Below are 9955 nucleotides of genomic sequence, written 5' to 3'. Positions count from 1 at the left end.
TGTTGATCCATAAATATCTCTTTTCTTTTACCCAATGAGCTCTCAAATAGGAATGAAATCATTTTTTCTAGAATACACACACACACACACAAAGATATATATATATATATATTATTCACTATAAATGTAATACAATTATCTTTTATTAAAATGATTTTAACAAAAAGACATCTAAAGAAAGAAATGTTGATATAATAAGTGCAAAACCTTATAAAAAATAAAGGTTGTTGTAGCTAGTACGCTATTCTGGTTTTTATTTTTGAAAACTAGTCTAGCTTCTTACAACTGCCGCTGTCAAGTTATCAAGCCCAATGCTTTGAGAGTTTCCAGATGAGACAGGCAGTGGGCCAACGTTTTGTGCGGAGTTGGGCCTTGATCAAGCGTCACCGTTGAATCTCAAGGGAGCTAGCGTTGAATCCCAAGTCAATTCTTTCATTTTCATACTATTAAGATCATGTGAGCATGATAGCCATTATTTACGGACTTCACAACATCTCATTCCTGCTTGTTCTCATTTTCCTCTTTCTTTGCAGCCTGCTCCTTTCGATCCTGGAGAGCCTCAATCACTTTCTCTAGAGCCCCTCTCGAGTTCCCCCTGTTCTGGATCAACACCTCTGCGATATCAGCAGGAGTGATCTCAACCTTGGCGATCAGCTCCTCGATCTCTCCAAACTCCTCCTCAAACTGCTCCTGTTGCGAGATTTCAAGGTGAGTCCACGCCAGCACCTTGAACGCCTCAAATCCACAGTAGCCCATCAAAATGTGGAGGTCCATCCTGCCGGACCTCAACAACGCAGGGTCTAGATCCTCCTTGTGGTTGGTCGTGAAGATGATGATCCTCTCACTCCCGCTACAAGACCACAGCCCATCGATGAAATTCAGTAGCCCCGAAAGTGTGACCCTGCTGCTCTCTTGCTCCTTTTTCTTGTTTTTCTTCTCGGACTTTCCATCTTTCTCCTCGGTTTCTTCCTCCGGTGCCGGCTTCCCCCTCTTCTTGAGCTCCAGCGAGCAGTCGATGTCCTCGATCACGATGATCGCCTTGTTGGAAATCCCCATGAGCAGCTTTCTCAAGTCTGCATTGCTCTGCACCTCCGTCAGCTCCATATCGTAGACATCATACTGCGTGTAGTTCGCAATGGCAGCGATGAGTGACGACTTCCCAGTCCCCGGAGGCCCGTACAAGAGATACCCACGCTTCCAAGCTCTGCCAACCCGCTCAAAGAAATCCTTTCCAGCTTTGAACGAGTCCAGGTCCTGGATGATCTTGTTCTTGAGCTCGGGATCCAGCGCCAGGCTCGAGAAAGTCGAGGCATGCTTGAAAGGCACCGATCTCCACGGCTTGTCCCTGTAGACCCACTCGCGTGAGTTTGCCATGTTGGTGTAGAGCTGCCGGTCTTGGTTCTGTCGCTTCAAGCTCTCCCCGAGCTTGATAACTTCCCTCATGTACTCCGGCAAGAGTGTATACATGTGCCTCCTGTGAACTTGGACAACGTACGCTCGGCGTGTTCCTCCACTTCGATCAAAATAGCTGAAGCCTTCACGGTTGGACGGCTCGGTGACGTTGAAGACCCAGGAGAATGTCACCCCTTTGAAGTTGTCCTCCACTCGCTCGCCCCTGGCGAGGTTGCAATTCGGCTTGCTAGCGTTCTTCACTCGTGTGAACTGGATCCTGTTTGCCGAGCTCTTGGTGTTGGTCTCGGTGAGATGTGCGACGTAGAGGTCGACCAGGTCGTAGATCTCGTTGCTGTTGTTGCGGACGTATTCGGGAACTGAGAGCGCTGTCTCCCACCAGAGCCAGGATACCAGCCTCCTGAGCCTGAGCTCCAGAAGGAACCAGATGTGAGAAGGAACTATCTGCTTGAGAATCATGATGAAGCCCATGAGAGAACCGAGATGGGCGAAGTAGCCGCCTGCCATCTTGCTCTGTTTCTGCTGCTGCGAGAATGAGAAAAATCCGACCTCCACCCCCCTTTATATTCTGGCGTGCGAGTTTCTACGTCATGTTCACGATGTCTTCAGTTGCCAGTCATAGCGAAGATCACATAACTTGTTGAAGAAGCTCCAAACTGGGGTCAAGATGTAAGTGTCAGTGACCGAGACTTTGAACTGTTCCCAGTCCAGGAAAATGCGAGCTCGTTCCAAGTTACTCAAATGCTAGATCCTTCGAGAAGATTGATGCAAAGGGAACCTTGTCCACACAAAACACCACTCCAGCTTGCGTAACCAATCTTGAAGTTGAAAAGACTGTCAGTAAATGTAACACTAAGTAGAAAAGCAAAAAATGAGACAAGGCTGCATTTGTACCTTCTTACTGTACCAAACAGGATACATACATACAGTGGAAAGCCCAAGAAAAACGAAACCTTTACCGAGGAACTTCTACCCGTCATCTCTTCGTTCCGAGCTGTTGTGAATGATATTGAACTTGCATAGCGGGCATGTCGCGTTGATTCTCAACCACTTGTCTATGCAAGAACAGTGGAAGTGGTGATTGCAAGGAAGCTCCCGGAGCTCAACTCCATCGTCATATGGAGAGAGACAGATGCAGCATTCCTGGTCCATGGAAATGGTCAAGTCCTTTCCGAAAAGGAACGATTGCCTTACCGCATCTTCCGAAGACAAGCCTCGTTCAGAGCTAGGATCCGACGAACCAACCAGCGCCATGATTCCACCGAGGGAAGGAGCTTTGTCCGCTTTCTCAATAATGCATGTATCGATGGACCCAGAGCGACGAAACTTGAATCTGGGAATGAGATTGATGTCTTCTTCCGACGCACCCTCCTGGAACGTGAAAAAGATTTCTTTCTAGTTCCTCATAAAAAAAAATACAAAAGCTGTTAAAGCAGTAGATCTCACCTGGTCCGCGACGGCATATAATATTGCAATGATGCACGGCAGGCAGCAGCATACGGCAATCCCAATAACACATGCGAGCGCTACGCAAAACACGACAAAAAAGACATCAAACGCTAGAAAAACCACTGAAAGCCTGCAAGAAGAACTCCGTTAGTAGCCTCCAAAAGACCAACCAAAAACCATACCAGTAAAGACGTGGAGAGTGCTGCGTGAGAGCTTGACCACCGGCAGTGATCCAGTAGAATCCAATCACCCACCAAACAAAGGAAAACATCGTATTGGCAGACTCTAGTCGCTTTGATAAACTGCTCGCAAAGAAAGAAAGAAAAAGTTAGAACAGACAAGAGAAAGAGCTACGAATAGCTTACCTGACTTGCTCAACCAAGCTCTCTTCTTCGCTAGACTGAGCCTCCATGTCGATCTCAGACTCCGAGCCAGCGGACAAATGCGCCACAGTGTTCTCGGCGGGACCACTTCCTCCACGAAGAATCCTTCTCCTCCTCCTCCTATACTCCGAGCAAACGCACACCATATGGACGAGGCACTGCACCGCATAGCCCACGATCCACACCCTGAGAGGAGTCTCTGGACGCTCCTCCTTGCTATTGACGAGCACGGCCACTGCTACCACCACGAATGCCAGATTCCACATCAAGTCGAGGACCACCACCGGCCGCGAGTAGGCCCAATCGCTCTGCCGCTCCTCCAGCTGCTCCGCCGCGGTCTGGCGGACGAGCATCGACGGCTCGCGCATCGGCCGCCGCCCTGTGGCCTGCCGCAAATACCTAGCAGCGCCATGGACTGCTCTCCTGTGCCCTGGCGCCAAGGATCGCGAGGAATCGGCGTTGATCGCTCCATTCGATCCCAGGAGTGGAGCTACGTGATCCGTCGACTCCATATTTCGAGCAATCGATCGATCTACACAGCGCCAGTACCTGGAATCCTTGCCGGAGCGCGCATAGCGCGAAAAACCCTAACCCTTGGGAAGCTGGACGCTTGTGGTAATGCCATGTAGCGCATGGATGGGAATAAAAAATCGACGGTGGTGGATCTTCTTCATTGAATTCTACGCGAGAGGATTTGCCAGAGCGCAGCGGTGGAGAGAAGATTCACGATCGAAGTGGCCATTATCTGGAGAGCAAGAGAGAGAGTGAGAGAGAGAGAGAGAGAGAGAGAGAGATCTAGAGAACCAAGTAGAGATTTTCCACATACCAAGCCACTGGGACCGAGATTAAGTTTTGCAACGAGCACCCAGTCCAAGAGAGCGTTCGCGAAGATGGCAGCCAAGCTCACGTAAAATGGAGCCTGGCCATCGCCGAGACCGTAGAAAACGCGCACAAGGAGGTCGCGAAGCAAGTAGAACGTAGAGCCCAACGCATCTAAGATCGATCGAAGAAGAAAAGATGAAAACCAGCGATCCAAACGAGAAAAAATGGAGAACTTACAGTGCTTGACGAGCGATGATACGGCTTGAGCGGCGGAGTCGTCGAATGCGTAGCGCTGGAAGAGAGCTCGGACGATCGGTTTTGCGAGAGGGATCGCGAGAGCGGTCATTGGAAGCGTGAGCGCCATGCAAAGCGTGATGCCTTGGTGGATCTTAGCTCGAAGTTCTGGCCAGTTCGAAGGCTTTTCTTCGAGTCTCTCTAGAGAACGTAAAAACTAGACGAGCGTACCTGTGAAAGCTTGGAGAAAACTGGAACGAGTGGTAACAGGACCGCGCTGGAGATGATTCCCAAGGGAGCCATGACGAGAAGATTTGCATCTGGTAGAAGTTTCGTTAGAAGATCTCAAAGTTTTGATGTTTGTTTTTCGCGAGCTTACATCCGAGAGCTGCAGCAGCGTTTGGAAAGTATGATGCAAAGTAAAGGTCTGTGTAAGTAGCGAGCTGAAGCATTCCGGAGGATATGGTCGCAGGCATCATAAGTAACAACACCTGAGAGCGAAGACATGAAAGACTACATAGCAAAAATAAAACTTCATACCTCCTTGACATCTTTGTCTGCAAAAGGATTTTCCCATCTCAAAACTACACGACCTCGATCATCTTGAGCAAAGATCTGATTGATCCAAAAGAAAAGCTTAAACGCGAGAACTATCGAAAGAGTTGATACCAACCTGCAAAAGCCATTGAGCCAAGGCTCCCACTGTCGAGGCCAAAGCGAGTAAAACACCTCCTGTCAAGTACCAAAAACGAAGCTTTTGTATGAATCGACTTTAAAGCTCAAGGCAATGCAGCAAACCATTCATTAAGTTCAAAGGATCGCAAAGCTTGCAGTGAATCGCAGCCTGCATGGAGCCAAGAATACAGTCAAGACTACACGAATCTCTTGTCTTGTAACCAAAACTTACAGCGAGAATGATCGATATGCTTGATAGAGCAGGACTCAAGGATGCAATCCCGTATCTTCCCGAGGCACTGCACACGAAGTTTGGCTACAAACTGGACGTAAAAGCTTGGTACCTCAAACTTCCATAGCCAATTCCCATCAAGCACGCGAGTGTTGCACAAGGCGCCATGATTCTCAGCTGGATCAAGAGGATGGTTTTTGCAACTTGAGAGTTTTTCTTCTTCCGAAGCTACCTGAAGTATAGCCATGCTTCTCGTGATCAATCCACCGCTTGTTTTCAATAACAATCTGTTTGGAAAGCTTTTGAGATTCTACGACAGAAAGGAATGCTGAAAACTTACCCTGGTGCGATTGCATCAATAAGAAAAGCCGCTAATGTGTACATGAGAATGCCAAGGCTCAAAGATATCTGATAAAAAAGAGGATGGTGTCAAAGTAGGGGAAAAACAAATACTTGTTTTCATTTACCACAAACATGGCATGCGAAGTTCTTCCAATGAGTTCTCGTTTTCTGTCTTCTTCAGAGATCTTGCTACGAGACCAAAAGAGGAAGAAAAAAAATGAAAACAATGAACTTAAAGAAACTCGAAACATACCTTAAGGCCGATACCATTGCTATGTGGATTGGTCCATTGATTCCTGTCAGAATTAACGGTGAGTTTTTCTTGATGATTCAGCTAGAAACTATATACCTCCAAGGATTGTCAGAAAAAATCCTGGTACAATGGACGCATATCTACAAAATTTCGAACTGAGCAAAGAGAACCATGAACTCGATGCATACCCGAACGCATCTACAACAGGACCAACACCAAATACAGCAGCAAGAACAAGCTCACGAAGTAATCCCTGCAAAGGGGTGAAAAGAAAAAACTCAAAAGTCTTGCAAAGAATGAAAAACATTTTTAACACGAGAGGGATACAACAAGACTTACCAAGACTTTGCTAAGAGCAGTAGCACTTCCAATCACTCCCGCTAGCTTCAAAAAGTTACCACCACCACCTGAGAAGAAAACAATCTCGAGAAGAAACGAACAAAGAGAAAGAAGAAAAACCTTTGGAGTCATTCTCGTTGAGCTCAAACAAAGACGTAGCACGAATCCTTTGCGAGAGTCTTCGTTTCCAGCATAGCTGGGCACTTCGTTTGCCGGAAACTAAAAGCCCACTTGAGAGGGAGGCCTTCCTACCGAGAAACAAGCAGCCTACACAAGAATGTAAGCTTTTCCCCCCATTTCTATTTCTTCTTACCTGGGCACTGACGAAGCGATCCATTCGAGAGAAAGAGCCACAAGTCGCTCATCCTAAGAGGGTTTTGGACATCAAAGCCTAACGAACAAAACCGAGAAATGTGCTATGTCGATCATTAAGAGAGTTTACTGATTGAATAAGATGTAAGAGATGGTGGCTCATTTGGTCAGCGCTTAGCTCCTTAGAAATCCTGAGGTCGAGAGTTCGAGCATCTCACCCCACTTTAAGAAAGAATTTTATTATTATTCTTACTTTTTTCTTTTCCTTTTCTTTAAATTTCAATAAAGGTCTGTATTGTTGCAGCAAGCTTGTTTGTAACAGTTTATAACTCCGGCACTGTTCCACGGACCGGATGGCTTTTTAGCCTCATGTTTCACCCTTGTCTGAAAGCTTCATAATGGAGAGTATATGTTATGAAATTGAGCACTAACCCATTGCTATCACATCGTACCACACGTTTTTCTTATGTCTGTAAACAACATATGGCAGTTTGAAATCCTGGGCTGCTTTAGAACCCAGGGTAAAATCTTCAAGCAACACACAAGAATGGCTTCTTCAGGAGTTTTCTTCTTTGTTCTTTTTGTTCTCTACGCTTCTGCAGGTATCATCTATTGTCTTTTGAGTCCATCTTTGATGTCATATATATGAATGTGTGTGTAGTCGCTGCCCAAAACGTGCATTTTGGTTATGGAGTTTATCTTTCCGCTACTGATCTGGGATCTCCGTTGAGGACCCTGAGGCCCATTTTCAACGAGAGAGCTAACGACTTCCGAGAACTATACCTCTCTCCAAAACAACCATGCCCACACTAGTAACAATGAAGATCTCTACAAATCAGTAAGCTATGCAACAGTACCAGTTCCTAATCTCATCGGTGGTTTGCATTGTGATCACAGTTTGGCGCTATGGAAGAATCCCGCAACAGCAGCATGGAAGAATTTACGCAATCATCAAGCTCTCATACTGAGCCTCCATGTCGGTGTCCTCAGCGGTCAAATGAGCCACAGTGACCACCAACTTCCTCCACGAAGAGTTCTCCTCCTCATTGCAAACGCATCGCATAGCCAACGATCCATCTGGGACTCAATCTCAATTGACCGATCTACCTCATAATCCTTTTTAAAACAACAAAAAACATAGTTAAATGTTGGTTTAATTACGATTAGTGCAACGTTTAAGGTATTTTATTTTTACCCCTCTTCTCCCTCTTTCTTCGCACCCTGCTCCATTCGATCCCGAAGAGCCTCAATCACTTTCTCTAGAGCCCCTCTCGAGTTCCCCCTGTTCTGGATCAACGCCTCCGCGATATCAGCAGGAGTGATCTCAACCTTGGCGATCAGCTCCTCGATCTCTCCAAACTCTTTCTCAAACTCGCCGTGCTGCGAGATCTCAAGGTGAGTCCACGCCAGCACCTTGAACGCCTCAAATCCACAGTAGCCCATGAAAATGTGAAGGTCCATCCTGCCCGACCGCAGCAGTGCGGGATCCAGATCTTCCTTGTGATTTGTCGTAAAGATGATGATCCTCTCGCTCCCGCTACAAGACCACAGCCCATCGATGAAATTCAGTAGCCCCGAGAGTGTGACCCTGCTGCTCTCTTCATCTTTCTTCTTGGCTTGCTTCCCTGGCAACGCTCCATCTTTCTCCTTGGACTCTTCACTGGTTTCTTCCTCCGGCGCTGGCTTTCCCCTCTTCTTGAGCTCCAGCGAGCAGTCAATGTCCTCGATCACGATGATCGCCTTGTTGGAAATCCCCATGAGCAGCTTCCTCAAGTCGGCATTGCTCTTCACCTCCGTCAGCTCCATGTCATAGACATCGTACTGCGTGTAGTTTGCTATGGCAGCGATGAGTGACGACTTCCCAGTCCCCGGAGGCCCGTATAAGAGATACCCGCGCTTCCAAGCCCTCCCAACTCTCTCAAAGAAATCCTTACCAGCCATGAAGGAATCCAGGTCCTGGACGATCTTGTTCTTGAGCTCGGGATCCAGCGCCAGGCTCGAGAACGTCGAGGCATGCTTGAAAGGCACCGATCTCCACGGCTGGTTCCTGTAGTCGTCCGAGCTTCCTATGTTGGTGTAGAGCTGCCGGTCTTGGTTCTGGTGCTTCAAGCTCTCTCCGAGCTTGATCACTTCCCTCATGTACTCGGGCAAGAGTGTATACTTGTGCCTCCTGTGAACTTGGACAACGTACTCTCGCTGTGTTCCTCCACTTCGATCAAAATAGCTGAAGCCTCCGCCGTTGGAGGGCTCGGTGACGTTGAAGACCCAGGAGAATGTGACGCCTTTGAACTTGTCCTCCACTCGCTCGCCCCTGGTGAGGTTGCAATTCGGCTTGCTGGCGTTCTTCACTCGCGTGAACTGGATCCTGTTTGCCGAGCTCTTGGTGTTGGTGTCGGTGAGGTGAGCAACGTAGAGGTCGACCAGGTCGTAGATCTCGTTGGTGTTGTTGCGGACGTACTCTGGGATTGAGAGCTCTGTCTCCCACCATAGCAAAGTGACAAACCTCTTGAGCTTGAGCTCCAGAAGGAACCAGACGTGGCGCGGAACTATCTGGTTGAGGATCATGATGAAGCCCATGAGAGAACCGAGATGGGAGAAATACCCCCCTGCCATTGCCATCTTGCTCGGCTGCTGCTGCTGCTGCTGCGAGAATGAGAAAAATCTGACCTTGCCACCTCACTCTTATTCTGGTGAACATTCCCTTCAAGAACAAGAGCCAGCTTCCGCGAAAGTCTGAGAACTCTTCTCGTCAAGCTCACCGCCTAAGTCATGCTCACTCACGACGCTGCTCCAGTCAGCGATGTTGACGCCAAAGGAAGAGACGAGGAAAATTCTTTGTCAGTAGCCTCCAAAAAATCAACCGAGATCATACCTGTAAAAACACCTCATCAGTGTTAAAAAGGATTCTCAAGTTACAAAGAGTCTTATTATCGTAGGATTTGAAAGAACCAAAGTGAGTAAAAGCTATCAAAAAGCAATGGTGTCGTCACTGAAACACATCTCCCTGCAAAACGATTTAATTGACAATTGTTTTTTCTTTTCTTATTTGTTTGAGAATCTATGAATGAAGCCCTTAAATGCTGTTATGTGACTACATAACTTGTTTTCAAACTTTTTTTTATAGAAAGATCAATAATACACACACACATATATGTACATATAGACATATATGTATACATATACATATACATATACATATATATACAAACATATATATACAGAAAAAAACACACACACACACACATCATATTATGACATTCTATAAAATGTAAAGCAACTTTATTGAAAATCTCCTTCTAAAGCTGCTCAACAACAACCTAAGGGCAATAAGAGCTAAAAGCTAGAAAAAACAAGAGTGAAAATGAGCTTAATTTAGCTATGACACTCTTCAAAAACACTTTGTCTCTTCGTAAAACCTACCTCAAATAAATGACACTTTCTATCTCCCAAAACTTGTTTATGTCCACTTTGATAAGGTTAAACTCTTTTGTAAAGTTATTTTAG

The 9955-nt window shown here is 46.6% G+C and overlaps 4 protein-coding genes across 4 annotated transcripts; all 4 read right to left on the bottom strand.

Annotated features, from left to right (window-relative positions):
- Positions 1-406: 406 nt before the first annotated feature.
- LOC112340719 (AAA-ATPase At4g30250-like) lies at positions 407-2376 on the bottom strand. Its single transcript, XM_024659598.1, has one exon. The coding sequence runs from the start codon at positions 1915-1917 to the stop codon at positions 496-498; it is 1422 nt and encodes a 473-aa protein (XP_024515366.1). The 5' UTR covers positions 1918-2376; the 3' UTR covers positions 407-495.
- A 3-nt stretch (positions 2377-2379) lies between these two features.
- Positions 2380-3754, bottom strand: LOC9643267 (E3 ubiquitin-protein ligase At4g11680). Its single transcript, XM_024661012.1, has 3 exons — positions 3225-3754; positions 2911-2989; positions 2380-2805 (listed from the first exon to the last, which is right to left on the bottom strand). Exons 1-3 carry the CDS (start codon positions 3752-3754, stop codon positions 2380-2382), a joined length of 1035 nt encoding a protein of 344 aa, XP_024516780.1.
- Positions 3755-3877: 123 nt separating this feature from the next.
- LOC112341216 (probable lipid II flippase MurJ) lies at positions 3878-6887 on the bottom strand. The gene is made up of 20 exons (XM_024661004.1): positions 6884-6887; positions 6453-6530; positions 6260-6406; positions 6140-6207; positions 5989-6053; positions 5897-5940; positions 5801-5843; positions 5673-5736; positions 5546-5613; positions 5438-5492; positions 5318-5382; positions 5206-5272; positions 5097-5142; positions 4972-5030; positions 4839-4913; positions 4678-4789; positions 4530-4618; positions 4302-4482; positions 4069-4235; positions 3878-3987 (listed from the first exon to the last, which is right to left on the bottom strand). The coding sequence occupies exons 1-20, from the start codon at positions 6885-6887 to the stop codon at positions 3913-3915; spliced, it is 1572 nt and encodes a 523-aa protein (XP_024516772.1). The 3' UTR covers positions 3878-3912.
- Positions 6888-7589: 702 nt separating this feature from the next.
- LOC112342469 (AAA-ATPase At4g30250-like) lies at positions 7590-9194 on the bottom strand. Its single transcript, XM_024664354.1, has one exon. It carries the CDS (start codon positions 9068-9070, stop codon positions 7643-7645), a length of 1428 nt encoding a protein of 475 aa, XP_024520122.1. The 5' UTR covers positions 9071-9194; the 3' UTR covers positions 7590-7642.
- Between the last annotated feature and the right edge of the window lie 761 nt (positions 9195-9955).

Source organism: Selaginella moellendorffii, unplaced genomic scaffold, assembly GCF_000143415.4.
Source record: "Selaginella moellendorffii unplaced genomic scaffold, v1.0 SELMOscaffold_2, whole genome shotgun sequence".
NCBI classification, from domain to species: domain Eukaryota; kingdom Viridiplantae; phylum Streptophyta; class Lycopodiopsida; order Selaginellales; family Selaginellaceae; genus Selaginella; species Selaginella moellendorffii.
This window is presented reverse-complemented; position numbering and strand designations above follow the sequence as displayed.

What these genes read in the sequence shown, in the direction of transcription:
- LOC112340719 (XM_024659598.1), bottom strand. Translation starts at nt 1,917, where the DNA reads ATGGCAGGCGGCTACTTCGCCCATCTCGGTTCTCTCATGGGCTTCATC.
- LOC9643267 (XM_024661012.1), bottom strand. Translation starts at nt 3,754, where the DNA reads ATGGAGTCGACGGATCACGTAGCTCCACTCCTGGGATCGAATGGAGCG. An exon ending in AGCTTGGTTGAGCAAGTCAG is followed by an intron (nt 2,990 to 3,224) that starts GTAAGCTATTCG and finishes TTCTTCTTGCAG; the next exon opens with GCTTTCAGTGGTTTTTCTAG. An exon ending in CATGTGTTATTGGGATTGCC is followed by an intron (nt 2,806 to 2,910) that starts GTATGCTGCTGC and finishes ATGAGGAACTAG; the next exon opens with AAAGAAATCTTTTTCACGTT.
- LOC112341216 (XM_024661004.1), bottom strand. An exon ending in CTTCGCATGCCATGTTTGTG is followed by an intron (nt 5,614 to 5,672) that starts GTAAATGAAAAC and finishes CTTTTTTATCAG; the next exon opens with ATATCTTTGAGCCTTGGCAT. An exon ending in TGGCTCAATGGCTTTTGCAG is followed by an intron (nt 4,914 to 4,971) that starts GTTGGTATCAAC and finishes TGGATCAATCAG; the next exon opens with ATCTTTGCTCAAGATGATCG.
- LOC112342469 (XM_024664354.1), bottom strand. Translation starts at nt 9,070, where the DNA reads ATGGCAATGGCAGGGGGGTATTTCTCCCATCTCGGTTCTCTCATGGGC.